Raw genomic sequence first — 26249 nt, 5'->3', positions numbered from 1 at the left:
GAATCAGTGCCTACAGGTATTAGTACCTAACGTAAGAAGCAACCTTCAGGACTCCTGCAAGGCATAGTCTGCCTTTTCATGCGTAATATGATAAAAACTTGAGTCAAACAAACCTCCACCTAGCAAACATGAGGTAGTAGCTTCCTCTAAAGCTTCTCCTTGTAGCCTATCCACCTGCAGTACTTCGTTCAGTCGCACCGTGCTTGAGGTTTGGCCTGATTTCAGCAGATCATTCGTTCACAAACTGAGCCAGAAGCAAGGATAGCTTGTGATGTCTGCAGGTCTAATAGACAACAGCAAAATTATATAAATGGTAACAGGCTGCTCACAGAACCCATGTGTGACCAGAGGAGGCAGGGGATATAGACAAGTTAGTGAGTACCTCTTCTGGAGCCTTGGTTTACCTGCCTTGTCTCATCTTCCTGGTAGCTGGTTTTATAGGCAGCTTCATGAAGAAGCAGACTGCACCCTGAGGCTCTAGAAATGTTCAGGGCTGTGAGCCATCCCGCTGACCCAGGTCTGCCTACCACTGTGGGCATGGTGTGGCTGTGCATCTCTACATGGATAAAGTTGAGCTGGTCTCAGTTTTCCTTGCCCAGCAGCAGTCTGTGTTGGCAGATGATCACAGTAGGAAGAGGTTACGTACATTGCTTGCTAGCTGTAAGCAGCTGGATAACGTAGATCTTTCCACCTTTCAAATCCACATATAACTTGCTTTGTTGAGGCAGATCATTCATTTCTCAACTGTATAATGCATGCTGCAGAGGAAAATGGTAGCAACCACTGCATTTTACAGCAAGGCTGTGTAAAATCATACGTGAGCCAGTGCATACACTAATTGCTGCCTGTGGTGGCCGATTATGTAACTGATTCCTGAAAGACTTTGAGTTCACAAATCTCATGTTACTTCACAGAATACATGCTTCCCTTTATTCTAAATGCAGTGACAATGCAGAAAATGATTTACCTCACCAGTATGTCCCTCTTCATGTTTCTGTGCCATGTACATGGTGATGACATACCTTTGCTTTTGTAAAAGAAACACAACTGCAGAGAGCTCAGAGCCCAGAGAGATGCAGAAGGAGATGAGGGAAGAGAAAAGGTGGTGAACATTCATGGTCAAACAAATGGCTCTTTATTCTTCCCAAGTAACTGTTCTGGCAGCGACCATCTATGAGCTTGAAGTCAACCAGACACAGTAAACGCAAATCCCACATTTCCAGCATACAAATATATGTTGCCATTATAGACTGCTGCACAAAATAAAGCTGAACAGAAACCAAGACTCTGGCCAGTGGTTCCATCCTCTGCAGTCAAACTTCTGCCAGCCTATGGTGCCCTCGGTCCACAGAAGAACCTCTCCATGTAAACAAGGCCTGAGATAACACTAGGGATGGTGCTGTTTATTGCTGCCCATGTCTATAGGCAAAGCCAGGCACTCTGTAGTTTCGTGCTGCACACCTAGTGTGAACAAATAGAAAAGAGAGTGCTCACACTCCATGTGTGCATGTGTTTGTGACTCAGCGTATGCATAAACTGAAAGCCCCATTAAGATACAGTGTAATCCTGTGGACTGTTTGCCCTGTGGTAAATTCATTCCCTGCAGCCTTTAGTGATAAGAATACTAACTGCAGTCTGGTGCTTCAGCAAACAGGCAGAAGCCACAGCTGCAGCAACTCTACAGTCTGCAAGTACTGTTTGAATCCTGTGTATGTTAACATATATTTGACAAAGCTGTAGCTCTGAAATCCTGATGTGGATGGTTTGATTCCCAGACACTGGCTTAGTGGTGCAAAGCCACCTGCTCAGACCCCTGCTCCCAATCTTACAAACGTGTTGAGGGTTTATCATCTCTGTTCACCCTGCCATCATGCTCTGCAGTCCCAGATGGCTTCAAAGGGGAACAGCCCTGTCCTGGGTCCCACTGTGCATGGCAGAACTTAAGGACCCAGTTTGCCAGTAGTCAGACCTTTTAAAATCAATCAAGCTCTTGGAAAATGAGCTTACCATGGGCTACTTTGAGCAACCCCAAAGGTTTTGTTCTGTGTAAGCACCCTTAAGAGATTATCAGGCCCTATATGTGTTCTCAGTCACTTCATTAGTCTGATAATACAGAGAAGTGCCATAATCCTAAAATGCAGCTTGCTGTAAGTAGTACGAAAAGCCACAGGACACGTTTTATGGCATTCTTAGATATTAATAGATCATCAAAGGTTGAAATGAAGCTATTGAGTGGAGTCAGTTCAAATGCTTTAATTTATGACCTGTTTTACTTCTCATGTGAGGAAGATGCTAATTGTGCCTCGGCTGCTCCTTGTAAAATTGCTCTCATATTGTTTTTAGACCTTGTTGCCAGTGACATAAATAAGCAAGAGCTTAATCCAGGGTCGGGTGGTGGGGAGGGGGTGCTGTCACAGAAACAGACAAAATGAACCAAACCAAATCTCCCAGTCCATATCCCACCCCTGATACATGTACCCCCCACTACAACTTTCCCTCTCTCTGGCAACTGGAGACTGTCAGAAGCCCTTGAACAACATTTTTAAGTATTTTATTATATGTTTCTAAGCTGAGTCAACACTAGCAGCAATTTAAAGTTGTCGTCTCCTGAGAAGGAAGCCAAAAAGCCAGTACCTTACTAAGGTCCACAGACATACAAGCATGAAAGTGCTTGGCTTACTGCTGGATAACAACAGTGCTAAATGATGGGATGTGCTGACTACTCCCGTATGTGGACAGACAAGTCTGTCACTCGAGTCACTGGATGAGTGTGCAGTGAAACTGCTGTTCCAGCATCACACTCAGTGGGGTAAATAATTACTAAATTTCTGCCACTTCCAGAATGCAAAGTGCCTTCTCATTCTGGCCCAGAAGCAGAGTCTCAACATTTCTTACTTCTGAGAAATCACTTCAGTTTTCAACGTTAGCCTGCACATTTGCTGGTGATGTTTCCCAGAATAACAACAGAGAGCATTGTACCAACTTCTCATCAGAGGCAAGACACCCTGCTAAAGAAAGCAGCTGTTACTGGCCACTGTTCAGTCAGCTGTGTCCTAAACAATTATTTCTCCTAGGCTCTATTGCTAAAAATAAAAACTAAAAAAAAAATGAACCTTCGAGGAAACATTGTGCATTGAAAATATAACAGCTCAGTTGCCAAGACTGCCATTTGTCCACTGAAGTGTGAAATAAAGCAGTATTTTCCTGACTTTTTTGAAATTCATCTGAACTTCTGTAACAACTTCCTCACTTTCCTGAATGAATTTGCACAGTGCCTCTTCCTCATCCTACTCTGACACAGGAAACAGAGAAGACAGAGCAGGTGCCTCTTTCATAGGATCATAAAATCACAGAATGGTTTGGGTTGGAAGGGACCTTTCTTGAGTCATTTACATTGCTCCAGTGGTGGACTGTCCTCTTCAGAACTGCAATTACTACCTCATCACACCAAGCAGATCTGGTGGCCACTGCAAGCTGTTAGGGCATAAAACTGTTTCATTAGCAGCAGTCACAGCTGTCCTTCAAAAGAGCGGGTTTGGGGTTAGAGGTGGCATGTCTTGCCTTTGTTGGCAATGCTGTCGTGTACAAAATGTGTTTCTTGGGTGCTGGGTTTTTTTGGGAGGGAGGATGGATATTTGTCAGCAGGGAACACAACGAACATATCTCCACTCACAAGAGAAATGGTGGCAATGAAGTAGCCACCAACATGGCACTTCATTTTCTCTCATCCTTCCCCATTTTACATACACCGTCTGCACTAATTCTTTGTATTTCACCTGCTCACAACAAGAGACACTGAGGAAGGCAGATTCTACCTCCTATCTTCACATGTAAATCAGGTCATGTCAAAGGCGCAGCAGCTTAATTTCACAATGTACAGGCAAAGTACCCTTGGAGGACAACAAATCTGTGTCAGACCAGATGGAGCTTTATGTCTGAACAAAAATTCCACCTCCTGCAAACAAAATTCAAAACATTCCTAAATGATATGAAACAATGTGATTATTTTTTTTAATTTTTTTTTTTTTTCTGCTTCTTTTGTTTTGGAACTAGAACTAAAAGTTTGTTACTTGCACATCTCCCCTTGGAACTCCTCTTTTAATTCAGCCACTGAACCTTAGCTGAATGACATCGAGTTATATTTAACCCACTCATAAAACATCTCCGAGTAAATATTTATAAAACATCTTCACTGTCTTTTCTAATGAATATATTCAACTTGTAGTAAACAGCAGTAAGCAAGTCAGCCCTTCCAGCAAGTTCTCTGCTTGTTTGAACACTGTTAATGAACAGAGGCACTTCAGAGCTGGCAAGAACTTAATAGGTGCTGCAGGCCACAGTGGGCGCCCTACTACTCTATATCTATATGTTATTTCATTATTAGCTATATTAATATCTCTAAGAACAAAAAGTCAACTGGCAGTTCTATAGTATGCAAACAACCTGTGCAAAAATAAACTGGCCTTTCATCCCTTTCAGCCAGCAATAGCATTTTTAGACTTCTATATCTCTATGTGAGATGTTTGTTATGCTGGATATTACTCCAGGTTTGTTCCTGGAGTTTGTTCCTCATCTTTCCCTCAGTACTTCCCACATCTAAAGGTCACACACTTGATAAATCCAGAACCTCCTGACAAATAATTTTATGTGTTGGACTTACACAAGGTTTGAGTCATCTGGACCCATTCCCTCCTACCTCAGCTAGTTTATTGAACACCAATCACACGACAGTGACTTTGCACTTTGTTTGCTTTGATCCAATTATCTAATACAAAGCTCCAGCAACTATTGTCAGGGCTGACAAGTTAACACTCTGCTGTCTAAGCAATGAAGCCACTGGGGCTCATAGCACAAATCTAACTGTTTCCTGTTCTCTGACACCAGATGCAGTAAATTACATTTGCTCCCAGATCCCTGAACTCCCAACCCTCTATTCACGAACAGCAGAGCCAGTTCCTGGGCAGGACGGAGCAAGCAGAGTAGCTGGTAAGTCTCAAGGAGCAAAGCTTTATAATACCAATCCAGTAGCCATGAACTCTTCTTTGTTATATTTCCTTAATTGGTCTGGAATCCAGATATCATTTAAATGACAGGAAATGCCTTTTGATTCATATTTTGTAAATAAGTCAAGGCTTTTTAGGCAGCAATGAGTACTCTCAAAACAATATATATTGACCAAACAAGCAGCATAGGAAATGTTACTTACTATTATTATTATTATGGAAACATTTAGTTCCTTCCATCTCTGCTTAGAAAAACACACAACATCCAAACCACGGTTTTACCTCCTGCATTGTACCCAAGCAACTCCCCTCAAGACAAATGAGACATACAGGCACTCACAAGCCTCTAGTCATGCTTCAAACTTAAATCGCATTTTATACCACTTTGTTACCATTCTTTCTTCTCAAGAAAAAGCGTGGGGAGAATTATAATGTTGTGTTATGTGCTTGCAGCATAGAGTTTTCTAACACTTATTTTTTAGACTGTGTACGTGTCCTAAATGTACCAGTGTGACCATTAAAAGCTGCATTTGCCCCCTGTTTTAGAGTGCCTTCTTCTCTAAACAGCATATTCCCTATCTCAGAACCAGACTGCTGGTGGCTACTTATGCGATGTCTAGAGGAATAAGAAAAATAAATAAATAAATAAATAAAAAAGTGTCTAAAAGGTGTCTATCATGGAGAACGAGTTAGTAAGCATAACAAAGCAGTTTTTGCAGCTAAGACACTGTAGACCACAATGGGATATGTTATTTTTTTTCAGACATCCTGTTGTAAGCCATACTAAAAGCTTCTCTTCCACCAGTGCTTACCCTAATCTGTCTAAAAAGGAAGTTTTTCACTGTATGTTTTGTGCCATTTTGTCAATACCAAGAATACAAAAGTTTCTTTCACTTTTTGGATGACCAAGTAGCCTTGTTCACATATTCCTTGAGAAGAGTATTGTGTGTGATTAATAGCTTAATGAGAAGACACTAGCACATGCGCTCAAGGGTAGACTGTTAGCATCCATCCAAGTACATGTTCAAAGTCTATTAATATTTCTTTTAAAGAATAGCCTCAGAATCCTACTGTTTAAAGCCACATAATAGGCAGAAGCCAGTTCTTTTCATATGTACATTGGGATCTTGTTGTTACGAAGCACTGTGTCATGTTACACTGTAATTAAAGCTTATACAGGAGGCTTGTCCCCATGAATACAGGCTGTCATCTTCAAGTACTGCTTTCAGTTTCAACTCTATTGTCAGACAGCTTTGTATTGTATTAACAGAGCACATTTTGCAGTAAATAAACTCTAGCCGAATAAAGACATTTTATAAATCTACATTAGTGCAGTTTTCAGCTATGTTGACAAGCTGGCCTGCTAGATTCTCCTGCAGAGAACCAGCATTGTGCATATCAGCAGATAAACAGCATTCTGTTATTCATTTCTGCCATGGCGGTGTGCTTAACTAGTGAACAGCTTTCCAAGACGTTCAGATATAGTTATGTATTTACTTGCACAAGTAGCTTTGATGTGATATCCGGGATAGGTCATAGAGCACAAGTTGTATCAAAAACACTACTGCTAAGTCATCATAGGTAAAAAGAAAATGTTGACAGTGGCAAATGTTTAAGCAAATTCGACACACACCAAATGCACAAGGATACGACCACACTTGTTAACTTTCTAAACCAGATCTATCTTTAGCACAGAGTGTTCCACGCAGTGCTGGAACTCGTTGACCAAATCCTTCCTCATATGTAGGGTATTGTCAGCTATACCCATTCTACAATACCTGAATTTTTCATCTAAAGACACAGTGGTGTTCCTGATGCACCACATGATTAATTACATAACGCTGATGAGAGATTTCATTTTGAGAACACATAAAAAAATATGCTACTACGTGAAAGTAATAAGACTGGAAGAATGCATTTCATGTGTAATTTTTAATAGTAATGGTGTTTAAAATACAAACATAGCAAGCTACACTGACTCTCGGGCAATTATAATTCTATGTTCACTTGAAAAAAAAAAAAAAAAAAGGCAGGAAGAAAGCCAAGACACCAGTTTCTGGTGTCTCAGGTAAGAAAAATCATGATTATGCCATTTAGGTTCATTGGTGGAAACGGTCGTCATAAGTTTCACAAACACTTCTCATTGCTTGTGGGAGTTCGTGTCTGTGAATGTCTGTTCAAGAATGTCTTCGTTTATATGCAAGTAATATTTAAATTGATGAACACACTTCTGCTTCTGGAAAATCTGTGAAGCCTTTGCACATAGTTCTTTGAAAAGCTGTCCAGTGAGATGCCATTATGTCTCAAAATGGGGGTTAGAGTGATGAATTCTATTCCTGCTATGTGGTCTCAACTACTTCTGTCTTATTGCTGCGTCTTTTTTAACTGCTAGAAAAGTTTATTTACTACTCTAAAACAGCATCCCTCACACACATATTTTTACCCATTGTTTCATGGTGCTTTACAAATTGGTTCATTATTACTTTTTTTTTTTCAACTTTCCCCTTTTGAGACAATGCTTAGGGTCTCATTCAAAGAAAGCAGGGAGCACTTGAAGGCCATTTTATACGTTCTATTAACGTGCAAATAGAGATCAGTGTTGAAGTCTTGGTGTGGAAGAAGAAATCTGTTGTCACGAGTCTACAGGAGAAATTCCCACATGATTTTGTTTTCTGACTTGTAGAACAGGTGTAAAAAAAAAAAAATGGTTCTTCACCCCTCTAAAATGTTTTGAATGCCATAGATGGAAGAGATTAGCAAATGCAAGTGTTTATCAGGTCTGGGTGTTACTTGCAGCAAACAAAAGTTCTTACCAGCTAACTGGTAGTTTGATGACAGAAAAGGAAAAGTATGTAAGGAGGTTGCTGGAGATTAGTTTATCTTTGAATTTTGAGGCAAGTTCAGAAGGGAAAGGCTTAGGCCGATCTGCATGCTGTCACTTCCTTTTGTCTAAAGTACACCTAACATAAGTGCTCTTGGCACTCCTGACTGACCACAGGCAGTTCCTCATAGTGTGAGCTGGAAGACTGCGTCTCACCTGACACAGGTATGCCTTGCCTCCAGCTACACAAAAAGCTGTAAAATAGTAACTATCTCTGTTCACAGCATTGCATCCTACCTCTAACGTAGAGCACTTGACCCTTTAGAAGCAGATGGCAGGAAAAAGGGCACCATAGTTTTCTTTGTCTGTTTGGCAATTAACCATTCACTGGCTTTTTTTGTTGTAACATGCACTTCCTTTCTTGTTTTCATTCAAGCTTTGTGCACCATGGAAATTAATGTGGAGAAAGACAAACAGACAGGAGAGACCAAGATTGTCTCTGCTTCACCTGTTGGCCCAGATGAGGCCCATCAAAGAGGATTCAAAGTCTATGATGATGGTACCAAGGTAGTCTATGAGGTTCACTCTGGTGGCACAGTGGTAGAAAATGGAGTACATAAATTAAGCTCAAAGGACGTAGATGAACTTATGCAAAAAGCTGGACAATCAAATGTAAAAGGAGGGTATGAAATAATGACTGTGTCAGACAGAAATGCAGTAGCTGATGGAAACCTTAGCCATGTGAAGGAGCAAATGCTCTTCAAGGAGGCAAAGCTGGAAATGGTACACAAACCAAACAAAGGGCATACTATGAATTCCCAGCCCCAAGACAAACCCCGTGGTGGCGAAGTTCCAGAGGCCAGTGCAGATCAACCAGTGACAATGATATTTATGGGCTACCAGAGCATTGACGACGAAGAGGAGACGAAAAAAGTGCTGGGCTATGATGAAACCATCAAAGCAGAATTGGTTCTGATTGATGAAGACGATGAGAAGTCTTTGAGAGAGAAGACAGTGACAGACATCTCGACCATGGACGGGAACGCCGCTGAGCTGGTCTCTGGCAGGCCCCTGTCGGACACGACAGAGCCCTCCTCTCCTGAGGGGAAGGAAGAGAGCCTGCCCTTGGAAGCTGCCCCAGGTACACAAAAGAAAAAGCGCTGTCAATGCTGTATTGTCATGTGAACACCTTCTCCTTCCCCACTCCGGCAGCTCCTGCTCCATCACTTACCTAGACCTCATTGTACTTCTAGGTGCAATACTGTGAACTGGAAGTGAATGCCTCCATTGCCTTGCAGTTGGGTTGCTTTGATTTCTAGTTCTTCAGGAAGAGGAACGCATGGTTATTTTCCCATCAGACGTACACTTTGGGGTTCGAGGAGTGGTTGGAGATTTTATTTTATTTTTCTCCTTAATACTGCAGAGTGAGAGATAAGTGGGAAATGGAACAAATGCTTTCATATTTATTTGATCTATACATATATATAATATATATAATGAAAACACTTTTTACATTTTCTTTGGATATCTGGCGGGCTTGATCAGTTTCCTAGGATTTCGTGGGAGTCTGAATTTCACAGCAGCCAGATACGAGAGCCTTAAAGAAACATCGCTTCTCTTTTTTAAGACAAAAATTACATTTAAACATTATTTTATAGATGCTATTTTTTATTTCTCAGGGGAAGACTTAGATCATTTTACTGTTTTAATTTGCTAAAACTCAGATAAGTCCTTCCTGAAAGGTTTGCGTAGTTTTGTTTTACAGTTGCTTTTCAGTTTAGTTTGCGGTGTCACAAAAATCCATCAGCCATTTCTGCTTATTGGTAATACCAAAAGTGGACCTTAATTATTCTCTCTAGAAAATGTATGAATGATAATTTTGCCTTATATAAATCTTCCAGATTACAGTATTGTACGTGAACTTCATCTCCCCAAATTACAACTGAAATTAACTTGACAAGAAAAAGATACAGCTGTAACACCAACCGAAATGGGGTTACTGATCTCATTACTTGCCTTTCAGTAACTCTGCCAATGTTACATATGAAGTTTCCTGCTGCACTCCAGTGGAGGAGAGATACTGCTTTCTATTTCCCTAGAATATAAGTAATCTTCTCTCATAGTCTGACCCCGCTCACACTGAATTCAGCAGGGAAATTCTCAGTGCTGGAAATGTGGGCAGGGTCAGATTTTTATTTTGCATTAGGAAACTGTTATTTCTCATTGAGTGCACCTCCAGTGCACTGACGTACTGACAAGTGATGGGTCTGATCCTGCCATGCTTACCTAGACAAAACTCCTGTGGAGGCCTACTGGAGTTTTGTTTAAGCAGCTGTTTCAGAAAGTGATCCTAGTGCCATAAGGCTAACGTTTTCAAAAATGCTGGTGGTTTTGGATGCTTCACTTCCTGGTGTGGGATACTTCAGAGAGGCCTGATTTCCAATAAACCTTTCTCCTGCCCTCTGAAAATCAGGCCTTTAAAGAAGACGTCTTAAGGTTAAACTTTAAAAGGGTGAATGCATCCAAAATCAATAGATGTTTCTTTATTTCTCAGTCCATTGTTTCTTCTAACTACAATGAAAAAGCAGCCAGCTTTTTCGTGGTAAGATACTATGAGCCTGATATTTGTCTCACACTGGTTTTGCTTAGATGCAACTTCACTCACTCCAGTGAAGTTAGTCTGGATTTGTGACAGTAGAAGTGAGACTGAAAATCAGGACTGTATTTTCTGATAGTGTTAAAAATACTGAAGAGTATTTTGAAGTGTCTTTGAAACTATCAGACCTAAAAAATGAATAGTACAACAGGAAAAATATATAAAAAAGAAAGAAAGCAACAACAAGCCTCTTTTCATTCTGAGGTGGTTCCTATGGTATTTCTGTACTTTCTTGGATGGTGCTTTTACTGCATTAATTGTTAGTTCAGAGCATCTGATTAAACAGTTCTTGCTCTGTACTCTTTTCTTTCTGTGCCAGTAAAAAAGACACTTGTTCATTACAAAGGTTCCATGAGGCACACTGAAAACAGACACAAGAAAATGTGAAAAGTAGTTCCTATGTAAGGTCACTTAGCTGTCAATACGGAGTTGGCCAATGTAAGTTATCATCACTGCCCAGGTAACAGTAATAAAAAAAAAAAGGAAATTGACAATTAAGAAAAGAGAGCTGCATCCACCTGACACCTGCAGAAATAATTATGCTGGCCTCTGTATTTGCTTCATTGGCCTCATTTAACATATAATAGGTTTCTGCATGTTCCCGCAGCCTCCTCTGGGGCTTTTGGATGAGAGAAGGACCAAACCCAGCAACAGAAACTCTGAAAATCATCACTTGACTCAGGCCTACACGACTAACAGTTGTATCAGAGAGGAGAATGGCTGCAAGGTTGTGCACTGTGATAACTATTACTGGTGGCTGTTTGCTAGAAACTGTTGGAGATTAGCAGCCTGTATTTTTGTTGGTTTGGAATGTTTTGGCTGTCGGGGTTTTTTTGTTGTTGCTTTTTGGGTTTTTGTTTTTTGTTTTTGTTTTTTTTCCAGAAATGGTAACAATTTACAAATCTCAACATTTCTTAAATCAAGGCCTCGAGCTTTCAGCTCTGTCACATGGCTTCATGAGGTGGTCCCCAAGTTTAGCAAACTAAGGTGTGGGTAGTTGACCCCAGAGGCTGAGCTATCCTGGCTCATCCCATTACCACTCATCAGCCTGGCCATGGTAATCCAGACCTTGACACCGTCACACAAAACCATTTCAGAGCTTTTTGTGTATTTCCAAGGAGCTATGTGAGGTTACTGCGACTCAGCTGAGGAGCACTGACCCATGCAGCTATAGTCGTATCTCCACAGCCTGTTCTACCCCAGGCACTGTGCAATGGGGAAATAGCCAAGGCTTCAACAGGGCATGCTTAGGACTTCAAGAACTTCAATAACATTGTGATAGAAACCAGAGGAGACAGTAAAACAGTTTCCACTTCATTCCTCCACCATGAGGGCCTCTGGAGCCTGACTCCACGCACTCAGGAGCCAGTGAGAGGCCCACTGACACGCTTTGCAACAGTTCTGTCACACTGGGGCCAGCTCATCTCACCTCAAAAACATGCCTTCTGCATCTCTCCTCCTGGTCTGGCCAGTCATTCCCCCTCTGGGTGTGATCCTGCCTTCATGGCTACCCTGGCCTCCTCACCTCTTCCCAGCCCAACCTTTTTCTCTACCACTCTTCTCTTCTCTTTACAGACATTTTCCCCACAGTCCTCTGCTCATGACATTTGGACTTGACTCTGGACATTCTCGGGTACCACTCCTAATCCAATCTGTCCATCCTTCTCTTCAGCCTTGCACTCCCCTGTCAGATGATCTTCTGGTTCAACACAGACTCAGCGTTTTGGGGATGACTCCCTTAGTGGCCAGCTTTGGGAGATGCATGCTGAGACTGGAACCAGAATGCATCTGAGACCATGCGTCATTTGAGGCACAATGTGGTAGGAGATGGTGGCATGTAAGAGCTCAGAAGTGGCCCTTCAGTGGTTAGAAGTAGAGCACAAGCCTTAAACCTTAAACCTGCCAAATACTTACTGCTCAGTTCCTGTAGCTGACATTGAGTGCCTAGGAAGGCCAGTGTTTTTTATGTGTTCATTTGAACTTCATGGTTAATGGGCCATGACAGATCCAAAAAAATAAAAATAAAAATAAAATAAAAAATAAAAAGCCTGAAGGTGTGTCTGCAAAGGGTTTGTCTTTGTTAGTCAAAGGTAGTTCCATATCTGAGGTCAAGCAAGACACAAAACAAAAGTGAATCAGTCTGAACTCAGAGAGCCTTAGCTACACTGTCTGAAATGTGCTTATTCCAATCATTTTCTTCTGCAAGTGCAGCAGCCTTGCTGGACATCAGCTTGTCCATACTAGCCATTAGACAAATGACATGGGAATTCAAGTGTGTTAGCAGATGCTGATGAATGTAAACTGATTTCCAGGGCTTCTTTGGCCTCTGGAAGGCACGCATTTTCCCCACGCCCTCAGACAGAAGGCTGCCTGTGGAAATACATGCACAATCAGATGCAAAGGAAGAGGTCCGCTCCACAGTAAAGCAGAGAGAGATTTTCTGAGAATCATGATGGGAGTTTTTTGTATTGCTATGAGCAAACTCCCCATCAGTTTAACTTACACCATCATCTGTACATTTTCAATTTCAGCATGAAGAGATACAGAAAAGTACAGCCAGAAACTGATTCAGTGTTAACATTTTGCCACAACAAACTGCTCGCCTTAATTTTTGTAAGGAAAACGAAGAAAACTCTTTTCAGCCTACCTTTTCCTAAAGTGGAGAAAGGTAACCTACGAAACTTTTTTATATTTTGTATTTTCTAAGTTTCTACGAACCCAGTTTCCATGTTGTCCCTTGTTTTCATTCAGGGACTGTTTATTTCCAAACCACTGCATTTTACTTTTGTTGTTGTTGTTTGGTTGTTGTTGTTTTTTTTTAAGCGGAAGAAAAATACAAATCAGGAAACACAACATTAGAATTAGTGGCTAGGCAATCTCTTTTTCAATTACAAGAATATCAATACAGAAAGAAAAGAATTACAGGGTTGTTTTCTTTTTTTACTTTCCCGTGGCTGATGTACTGTATGGTGTATGTTTACAGAACTCCTCTGGTCTGCCTTTGTGCTGTTATCTAAATGAATGACAAAGTAGGTATGATGTGCCATTTGACAGTTTGCCTTAGCATTCTTGGGTTTCCTTCTTTTTTTTGTATCTTCATTTCTTTTTTCTTTTTTCCTTTCTCTTATTTTTTGTTCCCCAAAAGTGCAGGCTGTATTCCAAAGCTGTATAAACACAACATTATCTTTCAATCCCCAGTAAGAGAAGAGTGCACAAGCCCTTCTCTATGAAGTGTACCTCTACTGGTGCAATTAAAGATCTCAGTCCTGCAAACAGAAACACATATGCCTAACTCCACTGTATGTAGACCTGTTTCAGTCAAGAGGACTACTCATGGGAGGAACGTGTGCATAGGTGTCTGCAAGATCAGGGCACAAGTGATTAATACAGGTTGTAGTTTGGGTGTTATTTGTGTACCTGTACCACTTCTACATACTGCTGATTTTGCCCAGAGGGCTATAAACCTAGAGGCTAACTCTGAGTATTGCTACTTCTGCTAAGAAAAACATACAGCAAAATGGTGCTGAGCATCCAGTGGGATCAGGTCCTGTGTCAGCTTTGCTACTATGGCTGTGGTATTCTTGAGGTGGGACTTCCATGACAACTATTTCATCAGTTCCCCGCCATTCTAAGTTCACTACTGATTCTTCACTCTTAAGATCAGAAATACAAATTAAATGGAGCAGGAAGATAGCATACACAGTCGATAGACAAATAAAAGGTGTTCTACCTTTTGTCTTTAGTCCAAAATCTAAGTGGTGTACTTGGAAAGTAAGTGGGGATATAATAGAAAATGTAGTATTTTACATTTGTGTATTTTTTTAATGAATAAATATTTTTGTAATGAGATACAAATCCTAAATAGGGATTTGAGTTTCTGAATATCATCCTAAGTGTGACATTGAGCCTTTGAACTTTTTCATATGTTGGTGACAATAATGCCCAGCTTCTTGGGCTCTTTTGTAGACCTAACCACATTTTTGTCCTGGAAGCAGGATCACAACTTTTTAAAGAGTAACAATATAAGAGTAGAATCCAATATACCTGCTATGAACACAGCTAAATAAATCCATATAATCTCCCCTCCTCAAAAAAAAAAAAAAAAAAAAATCAATAATAATAAAAAAGAATAGGTGGACCTATGCCTACTACAGATAGACAACTTTATCTAGAACGCCATCATGGTAGATAGTAACTACTTACTTTCAATAGAGATATAAAAATAAGAAGAACTATAACATGTTTTTTCACCCTGACAAACTTTATCCATCATGAGATTTCAAAATACAAGAGATGGTGGCACTGGAAAGAGTAGAACAGAATCATTTGGACAATGTGGAGAATTTTCCCACAGGCTAAAATGTGGCATCGTATGTTTTGTTTATCTCACTCTGTTTCAACCAGTTCTCTCTGTCTGCTAGGAAATTCAGGATTCTCTCAGATTACATTACACAAGCCTTCTGGGCAGCAAGAAAAAAACTAGTTCTGAGTTTAATCAGAAGTTACAGGCTATGACAATATCCAACACCACAAAGGTGGACAGTAATTGTTGCATGTAAACAAGTAAGTTGTATAAAACGGATGAATTTATTAAGTTTAGAACATGAATGGATTGCTATCTAGTCCAAAGAGAATATAAACCCAACTTGTAATATAAACATATAATAGTATCTTACTTGTAAATAGTGACAAGGGTGCATGAAGTTCTTAAAAATGCCCCACGTGTTTAAAATCAACAGCATCACAAAACTGAGCCTTTTTCCTCACGGGTTCAAAGTGTCTTGCAAATTACATAATTCCTTTCCTGTGGTGGTTCCAGTTCAGCTGCTCAATGGATTAAGGCATGTTGCATTTCCTAAGGGCAAATTAGTGAAAAATTCTAATCCTTTTCCCCCAGTTTGCAAATACTTAATTTAGACAGTATTGCTTTTACTATATTGCAGACCTTCCTCAATGACTGTATCCCAAACGCTTCATAAAGCAATTTTTTAGCTTATTTTCTCTTTTTTTTTTTTTTTTGGAAAAAAAGTAACTCATGCCCATCAGGTTGGATACATTCATACATCCTTAATTTACACTGTAAACTAAATGACTGAGATTTAATCTTGAATATCTTGAAATATCTGTTAGACCTAAAGACTTGCTCACTAAGCATACAATTAAGCACCCAAACTGCCCTTTTTAGTTTAAAGGAATGACCCGTATAAGTGAAATTTAAGGACATGAACAAATGCTTATGGGGTCTGTGATTTAGACAATATTGCTATAAACAAGGCTTATGCTGCTTTCACCTTACCTTCTCATTCCTTTAATTACATAGGCTTTTTAAATGGTGTTGTGAAACTGGTGCACTTTTCTGCAGAGAGGTGTATAGGACATGAGCTCCTGGCCAACTGTGTTTGAAAGTGGACAAATGCCTTCTGGGCAACCAAATCTTCCAGTGGCCTGAAGGAGGACACTTCAGCCCTGAGGAGGGCTGAGATGAATTTCATGCCTACACACAAACACAAAGTAAAAGAGGCAGCGTGAGTTTTTCTTCCATTTTTTTCCCTTTGCACGCCTCTGCTCCAGACTCTGCCTGTCCCGTCTCTGTACTTGCTCTCATTTCAGACACCGTTGCTCAGTTGCTCCTTCTTTTCCCCTCTCTGCTTCACTTTCTGTGGCTCCCTATGAGCAAAAACAGGGGAAAGAAGAGAGAGACTAGATCCAAAAATCTCACCTCAGGTGTGTTTGGGTGAACCCCGAGTTACATGAAATGGTAGTATCCTCTCCTCAATTTTGGGACTTCTTCCTGCATTTTCCTAGATTTGTAGGGCAAATCTAATACCAGAGGAGCATTCTCTGTCTATTCATCTAGCATCCCCCAAGGTACCACAATAGCCTTTCTATTTAGGTAGCAGAGCTGTTTTTCTTTCCATTCCTACAGGAACATGTTAAATCCCCTGAGCCAGATATGAGCTAGATATGCCCAAGTGCATAAGATACCAGTATCCAGAAGCCACTTAGGGGAACAGAAGACAAACCATCCCCTAGCTGTCAGGTTGCTACCAGCAGACTGAAGGAGCCAGGAGAAAATGCGAACTTCCCCGCAGACTGATCCAGCATACAAATGCACACTCAGTAAAACAAGCTGCCAAAAAGCTACTGGTATCCCTCCAAGTTAATGTGGTGGTCAGAGACGTGAACTCAAAAATAAAGAGGGTTCTGTGCAACCAAATAAAGTCCCAGTTGGACACAGTGCTTAACCTCCAATGACCTTAAGCGATTGCTGGAAGTATAACGCATACTTAAGCGCTGTGCTCATTAGGTTTGAGGGAGCGTTAAGATCTGCCTGCACCTATCGTTAAGGTGTTTAACTGAAAGCGGGCTTGAATTTTGTCACTGTATTTTGCCAGTATGGATGTAGGCACCAATTAGGGGCAGACAGAAGAGAGCAATTTATTTGAAAGCTTTTTATGGCCACTGAAAATTTGTACAGCAAAAGTAGCCAAGCAAAAACAGGTCAGGACAAAGGCAAAAGAACACTTGTGAATGTTTCCTGCCCTTCCCAACTCCGTTCACTCCACAGACGAAGAATGAGTCTTTATAGGGGTTCAAGAAAATGTTGTGTAAAATGCAGCTTTTATGGTGAATGTAGGTTGTGGTTGAGATTTTTTTTAAGCTTTAGTCTCCCACTTTCTTTGTGAGCTAATGTAAATAAAATCCCATTTTGTTGGGGAAAATCTGCTGTGCTAACACTGGATTAGAATTGCTGGGGATAGCTGCTGTACTTTGTAACCTGAAGTGTACTTTTTTGACTGTTATGTTTTTTTTTCTTCAGATTAAAAAAAAAAAAAAAAAAAGTACAAAAAAAAAATCAAAAATAAATAAAACAAGAACACTGCCAGCAACAGCCATGCTGTAACTGTGGCTTCTCTCTTTTTTTTCTCTGTACAGTATTACTAGTAAATAAATCTGCCTTTTCACTGCGCCTACCTCTGTGTCTTTTTACTGTGTTTCTCTCTAACCACCACTCTTTGAAATGCTCTGTGATCTCAAGGACACACCACACTTGAGCAGCCTCTCTCACTACAAGTAATAAAGAACTAACTCCACAGTTTGTTGTTTTTAATTCCCTCCACTGCTGTGCCCTGCTGTTCTAACTGTTATTTCTCTTAGTTGCTTCAACCCATATTAACTCATCATACTTATTACTGTCTCATTTCTCTTTTTCCTTTCCTTTCCTTTCCTTTCTTTCCTTTCCTTTCCTTTCCTTTCCTTTCCTTTCCTTTCCTTTCCTTTCCTTTCCTTTCCTTTCCTTTCCTTTCCTTTCCTTTCCTTTCCTTTCCTTTCCTTTCCTTTCCTTTCCTTTCCTTTCCTTTCCTTTCCTTTCCTTTCCTTTCCTTTCCTTTCCTTTCCTTTCCTTTCCTTTCCTTTCCTTTCCTACTTGGTACTTTGACATGCATATCATGGACCAGGTTATTCTAGGACTTTTTATATTCAAAGAAGATGAAGTCTTGGTTTAGATCAGTAAGACAGTATGTCCCAGGTGTACTCTTTCCTCATGGAGAGAAGATTTCCATGCAGTGCATTTGCAAGTCCCCAGATATCATCAATAAAGAATTAAAGGACTATCAGAATAAACAGTATGAAGTTTCTTCCTGGCTTATCACAGAAATTGTCCTTCATATTTCAGGGCTGGAAGAAGCTTCACAAAATCTGGCTTGTAGCAAAATAAATAAATAAAAAGGGGAAAAAAAGAAAATACAGATTTTATTTTTCCCCCTCAAGATGCTATATTTGCCTAAGTTTAGCCAACACTGATAGGATGGATAACGTAGCCAGGTGCCATAAGCTCTCTTCTCATAAACTAACATTTCAACCCAGGAAGCAGTGTAGGAAACTCCCTGCAGATTTCCCAATGCTACGTAAGTACTACCCCTCTGCTTCTTTCACCCTATATCCACCCAAAATATTATGCATGCACACGCATCTGAGCCTTTGCCGTGCAGTACTCTTTAGCGGCACACAGGAGGAAATGGCCACTTGTTCTTGTTTTGTTTCTTTATAATCTCATCCTGAAAGCTTTGCAGTGGGTAGGACTTCAAGCTCTCCTTCTTGTGTAGAAAGTACGAGAAAATTTGTCTGTCCCCAGATGCTCTGTAAGTGATGGAGAACTGGTATGTTTATGCACTTGAAGGACTAGAAAATTGACCACAACAGCTACACTATTTAAGTTTCTTTGGGTTTGCAAAGATCTTCCTAATTTAGAAGCTGCATTATTGTGGCCAAAGGGAGAATCATGACTCTCAACTAGCAGGAATGTCCATGCAAAGAACATGCACTGACAGAGCTTTTGTCATTGGCTACTAATTTAGTGCAGACTACTGAAAACATTAGGAGCATACACCATTTGCTGACTCATACCATGCCTGTGCTGTAATACTTTTCATCCTTTAATTTATTTTCATTATTTATTTATTGCTTTCACCTCTTACTTTGGCTGAAAACTCACTTTACTGCACAAAACCAGGTCAGACATACAAGCAGTGAAAACAAACTTGACAAAATCTGATAGCACTGTTGCCACTTTGCATACAGTTTCCCTTTTTAGGCCACTAGCAAAAAGAAAAGTGAACCTTTATTATTTTTTTCTCCCACCATCATAGCGTTTTGGAAGAAAGGAAATGCTTAGCAGCTGGTGAGATAGTGTGGCAGTACCCTGGAATTCTTCTGGAGAGGTTCCCTGGGAGCCAGTGACTTAGCAGTGAAGTCAGACTTAGCATGCAGGAGGACAGTTCTCTCAATTTTTTGTTCTCTTTCCTTTTGCTTTAATAGTTTTGTATCTTAGTAATGAAAGAAAGAAAGAAGCGTATTCTAAGAGTTTAACACATTCAGTAATCTGTCAGGAGATAGAAGCAGAGCAGCCCTCTTTCAGATGGCCCCTTCCTTTCCTACAGGATACTCATGACCTGCCTTTGACCTGCAGAACTCACATCAACTCAGCAATACTTTGTCCTTCACACTGCACAGTATTTTTAAGGTTATAGAAAGAAATGTCCAAGGCCATAAACTGAATGAACATAAATTGAATGAACAATAAAAAGGGGACTAGAAATTATCAACAATATTTGCCATTACAAGACTCCCGTTTACATTCCCCAGCTGGTGCAGAAGTTCTGCTCAGACATTCATTGCTCTGTGTACACTCATATGAACCATTTGTAGCCAACTGTGGTGCAAATAAAGGCTGTTCCCTAAAGGACTTTACAAGACAACAGCGCTTGACACAGCCCTACAACATTTTAAGTCACCATCCACTTTCACCTGTGGTAGAATACCAATTCTTCATCAGCAGTGTCCAGGTGATGGTAATCCACTTTCCAGATGAGATGAGGAGAGAGATAAGTGAACAGAACATTCTTTATCAGACTTGGAGGAGGGTACTTCCTAGCGCATAATCCAAAGGGAAGAGGGGGAAATGTTAGTGACTAACAGGAGGAAGGAGCAGGTGTGCTAACACTGACTTGCAGACTTAGGGACCCCGCTGTTCTAGCATGAAATGAAATCAGCTCCTGACTTTTACTCACAATAGCTCCTCCCAGTATTTTTCCAGAAAGGAAACTTTCTGGATTTAGCCAGCAGCAGTGGAGATGCTGATCAAGGTCCTACGAAAAGTCATTTCCAATCTCTGCTGCTTTAATGGGCTCAGTGTGACCTCACATATGTCTCTCTCCTACAGATCTACAAAGGCTTGCAGAAACAACATAATCCTCAGGATTTTGGTAGGAAATCTAGGCTGCTAACTACTTGTTTGGGCCCAAGTTTTATCATCTACTTCATGGCCATATTTTAGGATAATTAGCACTACCCTACCTCTCAGTGCTGTGATGATGAGTCTACTAGTATCTGCCACAAGGCTGCAAGAATATGGGGTATAATTTGTGTACTCATCACAAGACGTCCTCTTGCTGTTCAGTTCATAGAGACATTCTGCTCACATTCTGCACTGCTAATCCAGAAAACATGAGTTTTGTTGCAATCTAAATGAGCTTTTCACAGCAGTCAGGAGTTTTCTGGAAATGAAAGATCTGCCACGGTTATGGAGAAAAAGGGAGTAGCGGCAGCATGTTTGACTGCTGGTAAGTGGGAGAATGAAGAGAGAGTTGAAGAAAAAAAAGGCCTTGTGCCTAGAGGAAATGGCTTCAGAAATAGGTCACATTCTCAGACATGACTAAACAGTTCAACTATCTTTTCTGAGTATTTCCATAACGCACTACTGGCTACAGATTCCCTCCAGCTATAGATGAGTCTGCTCCAGCACTGGAAGCAGTATGGTAGGTTTTCTGGAGGAGTGTGTGTTGATGAAGCTAATTAACCCTGCATAGAAAGAGGTTATCTATTCCCCTGAGCATAGCCTCATGCTACAAAGACTGTGCTGCTCTTTATCCAGTGTATTTACCTCTAGACATCATTGCATTGTGCTCTTAGGCATCCTGAGGCTTCAGTGGAAAGATGTTTACTAACAGAAGATCTTAATCACTTATATTTCACTGAAGCGTGCCTCATGTAGAATACATAGACCTGACAATCTTCAAATGCTTTGCTGTGCTGCTCATCTTTTATTATGTGGTTAGATATTTCTTAACATGCTATGCTAAGTCATGGAAGTGTTTTTATGATTAGAGAAACAGGAGTTCATAGACAAATTGTTCCTGCAATGGAATAAATGTTTCCACCTGCTGACTGACTGACACAAATTTATGTCACTAGGTATGGCCAAGTCACCAGGGAGATGGGGCAAAGCAATGGGGCTGCTAAATATCAAGTGCAGTAAACACGTTCAGAGTTGCACACTGAGAACAAAGTTGAGGAACATCAAGAGAGCCTTAGGTATTATTCAAAAAAGAAAGCAGGAGAAACTGTAATTTCTGGCCTGAGGGTGAAACATGTAAAACACATTCTAACTGTGCAAGCAAGCCCAGCAGAACTGTGGTATTATGGGTATGTTTTTCTGTGACATTTAAAAGACTACAAACATGATTTCTAGGTACTGTTCAGTTCCGTGAGTGAATACCATATGACTTGGGAAAGCTGCTTAAACACTGGACACTGATTATTTTCTTCAGTTACTTCACATGTAAGGATTTAGAGCTGGAAATACTGTGAGTACTTGATGAATGTATCACAGAACCACAGAACGGTTGGGTTGGAAGGGACCACAAAGCCCACGCAGCCCCAAGTGCCTGCCATGGGAGCGCTGCCACCCAGTAGGTCAGGTTAGAACAGGGCCCTGTCCAGCCTGGCCTGGACTGTCTGCAGGGATGTGCAACCACAGCTTCTCTGGGCAGCCATGCCAGGGCCTCACAGCCCTCCGAGGGAGGAATTCCTTCCTAATGTCTAACCTCAACCTCCCCACTTTTACTTTAAAGCCATTCCTCTTGCCCTATCACAATTATTAGACCATATAATAAGTCAGTCCTTCTCCTGCTTGTAAGCCCCTCTCAAGTAATGGAAGGCTGCACAGCGGTGGTCTCCCTGGAGCCTTCTCATCTCCAGACTGAATGAGCTCAGCTCTCTCAGCCTCTCTTCATAAAAGAGGTGCTCCAGTTCTCTGATCACCTTCATGGCCCTCCTCTGAATCTGCTCCAACAGCTCCACATTCTTCTTGCGCCAGGGGCCTACGGTGTGCCAAACAGTCACCAAATGTAAATCCAGAATCTGCCATGAGGCCTTTAGGGCCTTTAGCCTGTCTGTCTCTGTCCTTTATATCTCCTATAGAGGAAACATCTAGGCTGAAAGCCATAGGTAGTTATCAGAGTCACTGAAATCTACAATGAAAAGTGAAAATTAAAAGGAAAGTAATTCTTTTCTTTCATCTAGCATCTAGAGGAATCCTTCTGTATTCCATAGGTTAAAAGAGATTAAATTCAGTTCATTAGATAGAACAACTTTCTGAGTTTAACATCTTTAAGCACTGCAAGCAGGACTTTCCAGATCCTTAGAAACGAGTTCATATGTACTTTCAGGACAAAGGCCACATTCCCTGAGTCAGCCCAATGAAATCACATTGCCTAGTGGGATCACATTTGAGGAAGGTATTTGCCACAAAGTGCTAGAAATAAACAAACAGTATGGAAATTAGCTTGAAAAAGCCCCAGTGAAACAATAAAGACAGGTGGGTGCTGGTGAGATTGTAGGCTGTGTGTGACCTGTTCAGGGAGGATAGCACAGACCCTAATCTAGATACCAAGAAAGCACTCCCAGCTTACTCTGAAGATGTGTGCTACCTGCTATTGGAAGTATGCAAGGCACAGTTGTTTTGTCTCTTATAAGGAATTTAATTTTCACACAAGCAAGATCTTCCCTTTGGGAATGGCCCTGCTCTGGACAGAACTCAAATAGCAAATCTGCTTACATCACTGGAAGCTGAATGGGAGTGAGTTTCTGATTACGCTCCCTGGGGTACCTGGTTTGTATCAATATTACCCGCTATCAAAGCACTTGTTTTTCCTCAAGTTCTAGCCTTATCTACTCAGTCATTTTCAACTACATACAACTACGTCAAGCAAAATTTGGCCAAAAAGGTTAATAAAAAAGCTAGTACATTTTTTTTTTTCCAGAAAAAAGCTGTTAGACCTGTGAATTACAGAGATTCAGGTTACTGAGAGTCATGCTGCTGAAGTAGGTGAGGAAAAAAATAAACAATAGAAATAAAGGATACATTCAGAAAACTGTTCTGTAGCTCAAGCTGGAGAAAAACACACAGCCCTTCTACTAGACTCTGAATGCCTAGGAATGACATTTGCTCTACGAGAAGGAGCCAGACAACTTCTTAAATTCAGTAACGTGAATAGTCCTGTGTACTTCAGTGGATCTGCCTATGTCATCCCACTGCACTAAACCCTCCTTCACACAGCCCCAGACAGCTGCTGGAGCAGCAGGAGGGTCTCCAAGACATCTATTTTGCTGAGATACCTTCCTTAGCCTTCCCCTGCCAGTGAGCCTGGAAGCCAACAGCATGTGATCTCTAAGGAGCATGGGCAAACACAATAATACTGGACCAGGAAGGAAGTGAAAGGCTCTTGCTGTGTGCTCTTTCATCTGGAGGAGCCTGGGAAAATCATCAGCACTGGAGCAGGGCACATAGAACAGTTCAGATTCATTGGTGATAATAAACAATCAAAAACAAAGCAGGGAGCTCTGCCACACAGAACCCAAACCAAAACTTTCTGAAGTGAATAGCTGTTCAAAAACAAAGCTGCTTCTTTTTTCTCAGTTGAAAAATGCGTTGCTGGAGGCACTTCCAAATAATAATAATAATAATAATAATAATAATAATAATAAAAGAAGGAATAAAAAAGACAATATTTAATTTGGAATACATTAGAAATATTGGTTTGGCATCGTATGAACATTCTCTCCTGCTTTTTTTCATCCAGAACCGTTAGTGGAGTTCAACCCAGTTTCATTGTCTCAATACTCATTTAAAAAAAAAAAAAAAAAATGTATATATGCTGTTTGGATTCAAGGGGAAAATTCACTTGGCTGCAGCCAGCACAGCACTCCTTGCTGGAGGCTGGAGGGCTGACACTACAGTTTCAAGTCAAGTGTGTGTGATAATGAAGAGCTAGCTTTGGGCAACAGCTGTATGCTGTCAGTCCTGGATGATGCTCTTTTTCTGCTTGGTGTGCACAGCTGATTTTGCCACACCTCCTGCCCAATGCCTCTTTCCCTTCGAATACATGTTCTCACAGCATCCTTCTGAGACCCAATGCACCATGCTGGTGTCTCGCCCAGATTGATGCTGTCATCAGAACAGGAGACTCAAATAGAATGTCCATTGCCAAGTATGTAAAGACTACCATCTTTGGTTCTCAACAGCAAACAAATGATGGGGTGCTAATGTTGCTGCTGGGCTCATTTGTGTGTAGGGTATTCTGGACAGAAACCACCCTTCCAGCATCATGTGCGTATCATTCCCTGTTGGGAATACTATTACCTGTAGGAAAGTTGATTTCAAGCCAAATATTCTGTCTGAACCCAAACCAAGCCTTCTCTTTCTCACATTCACCACACCACAAGAGGAAAATTCAAGGCAAGAGGCTGGAGGCAAAGTAGCAAGAAAGTGAGAAGCGATCAGAGAGATGCTTTTCTCAGGGAAAGACAGAGATTAAAGCTCTTCAGATGTGGACACTGCTCCATTCCTTAAACAAGCCACCTGAGCTGTTCCCCTCAGTTATTCTGCCTATCTAACTTTTCAGTTGGAGACTCCATATCTTATGGTAGCAGCAGGAGCAGTGGTTTGTGACTATAAGGGCTGTCTCCAGGAAAGCAGTTCTGGAGATTTCTGTCTGTCCCAGTCTGAATAATTAATGATGAATATAATGGAGTTACTGAGACAAAGTTGCTGGCTGTATTTCATTTCTCCTCAAGGAGAAATCTATGTGTTTTGGTAGAGGTAAGCCCTATCCATGCAAGTATGTGATGCTGTATGAGTGTTACTAACACTGCAAGAGCCATCATCTGATTAGTCACATGAAGAGCATAGACAAGAAAATAGGACCTGGCACAAGTAGGGCACAGAATTAATTCTCTGCTGAAAATGAGTGGCATCACAGAGGCTGTAAAACAGGTGGTTTCTTGTAACTCCACATGTCTGCATTCCCATTCTGGCCCTGGCAATGGACATTACCAAAGTTAGACAAATGGACTAAATGATCTTTGTGGTCTTTTCCAACATTAATGATTCTATTACGCTTATCAGAAAAGCCATGGCAGACATTCACCAGCTCCGCCAGGATGAAGATGGCTCAAGCCAGGAGAAGCTGGGCCTAGTGGTGGAAAATGGTCCTGCGAGGAAGTCACAGCCATAGATTTTCACTTCTTCTCAGAAGATATAAAATAACCAGGATATTTCTTTACCCACTTTATTTGGGAGACATGAGAATAGTTGATTGGCATTAACTGCAATAATCATTTAGCAGAACAGCTGGGAGCATCAGTTTGCAGATCAGTTTAGATGTGCCCATGGCAGCAGGGAGCACAGTAATTCACAGGCAGACAAAAAGCCAACTTTTTCAGATGCTGAAATGAGGTCTGGGTTCCTGAAAGCTGGACAAGGCCCCATTAGGAAAGTTTCATCCAGTTTCCAAATCAGGGTCCTCCTTTTATGGTGAGCAACCCATACGTCATACAGCCTGCAATAAACGAAACCTCAGCTGACAAAATCAATCTCAGGAAATATATTCTAAAACTTGATTTTCATCTTCATTTTTTACCCCCCTTCTTTTTGTAGTGCAGCCTACAGCAAGATTTTCCTAGATCAAATCTACCATAATACAAACACAGATTTGTTGGGCCTATAGTTGAGGGTAGAGAGGAATACAGGCCACGGAGATCAGGAACAGCCCCAGACTTCAGTGCCTGGCAAGGTATGGGTTTTGGACAGTGGCAAGGGATGCCATATGGTTTAGAGCTGGGCCTGGGTACAGGCTCTTCCAGGAAATTTGTGAGCCAGTACCTGTGGTCTTGCGTGGATCCATTTGTGTTATGCAGGGCTGTGCTGCACAGAGGACTATATCCACGTAATTCCTGCTACTAACTGGGTCTGTAGACAGACATATCCATAGCACTAGCTTCAAACACAGAAGATTGCAAACTGACCTAGACAAATTCCCAGACATGAGGGCTAATGGTCAGCTTCATGCTGAATATAAATGACAGAATTCAAGTTTTCAGATGTGAACTTCACTTCAAATTTCTGCTTGGGTTTAAAATAATTCTCTGG

The 26249-nt window shown here is 41.0% G+C and overlaps 1 protein-coding gene across 6 annotated transcripts in view; it reads left to right on the top strand.

The window, feature by feature from the left end:
* The window catches only part of PALM2AKAP2 (PALM2 and AKAP2 fusion), a 245252-nt gene that overhangs the window by 101690 nt on the left and 117313 nt on the right, over positions 1-26249 (top strand). For 2 of the 6 annotated variants that reach the window (XM_072360517.1, XM_072360516.1), the window contains exons 6-7: positions 4885-4986; positions 8261-8965. The exons of 2 other annotated variants lie outside the window; for them this stretch is intronic. In XM_072360517.1, the coding sequence (XP_072216618.1) occupies positions 4885-4986; positions 8261-8965 (807 nt within the window). The remainder of the gene's footprint in view (positions 1-4884; positions 4987-8260; positions 8966-26249) is intronic. 2 more of the 6 variants (XM_072360518.1, XM_072360520.1) reach the window with 1 other exon arrangement.

Source organism: Excalfactoria chinensis, chromosome Z (genome assembly GCF_039878825.1).
Source record: "Excalfactoria chinensis isolate bCotChi1 chromosome Z, bCotChi1.hap2, whole genome shotgun sequence".
NCBI classification, from domain to species: Eukaryota; Metazoa; Chordata; class Aves; order Galliformes; family Phasianidae; genus Excalfactoria; species Excalfactoria chinensis.
The sequence above is the reverse complement of the archived record's forward strand: the minus strand, read 5'-3'. Positions and strand labels throughout refer to the sequence as shown.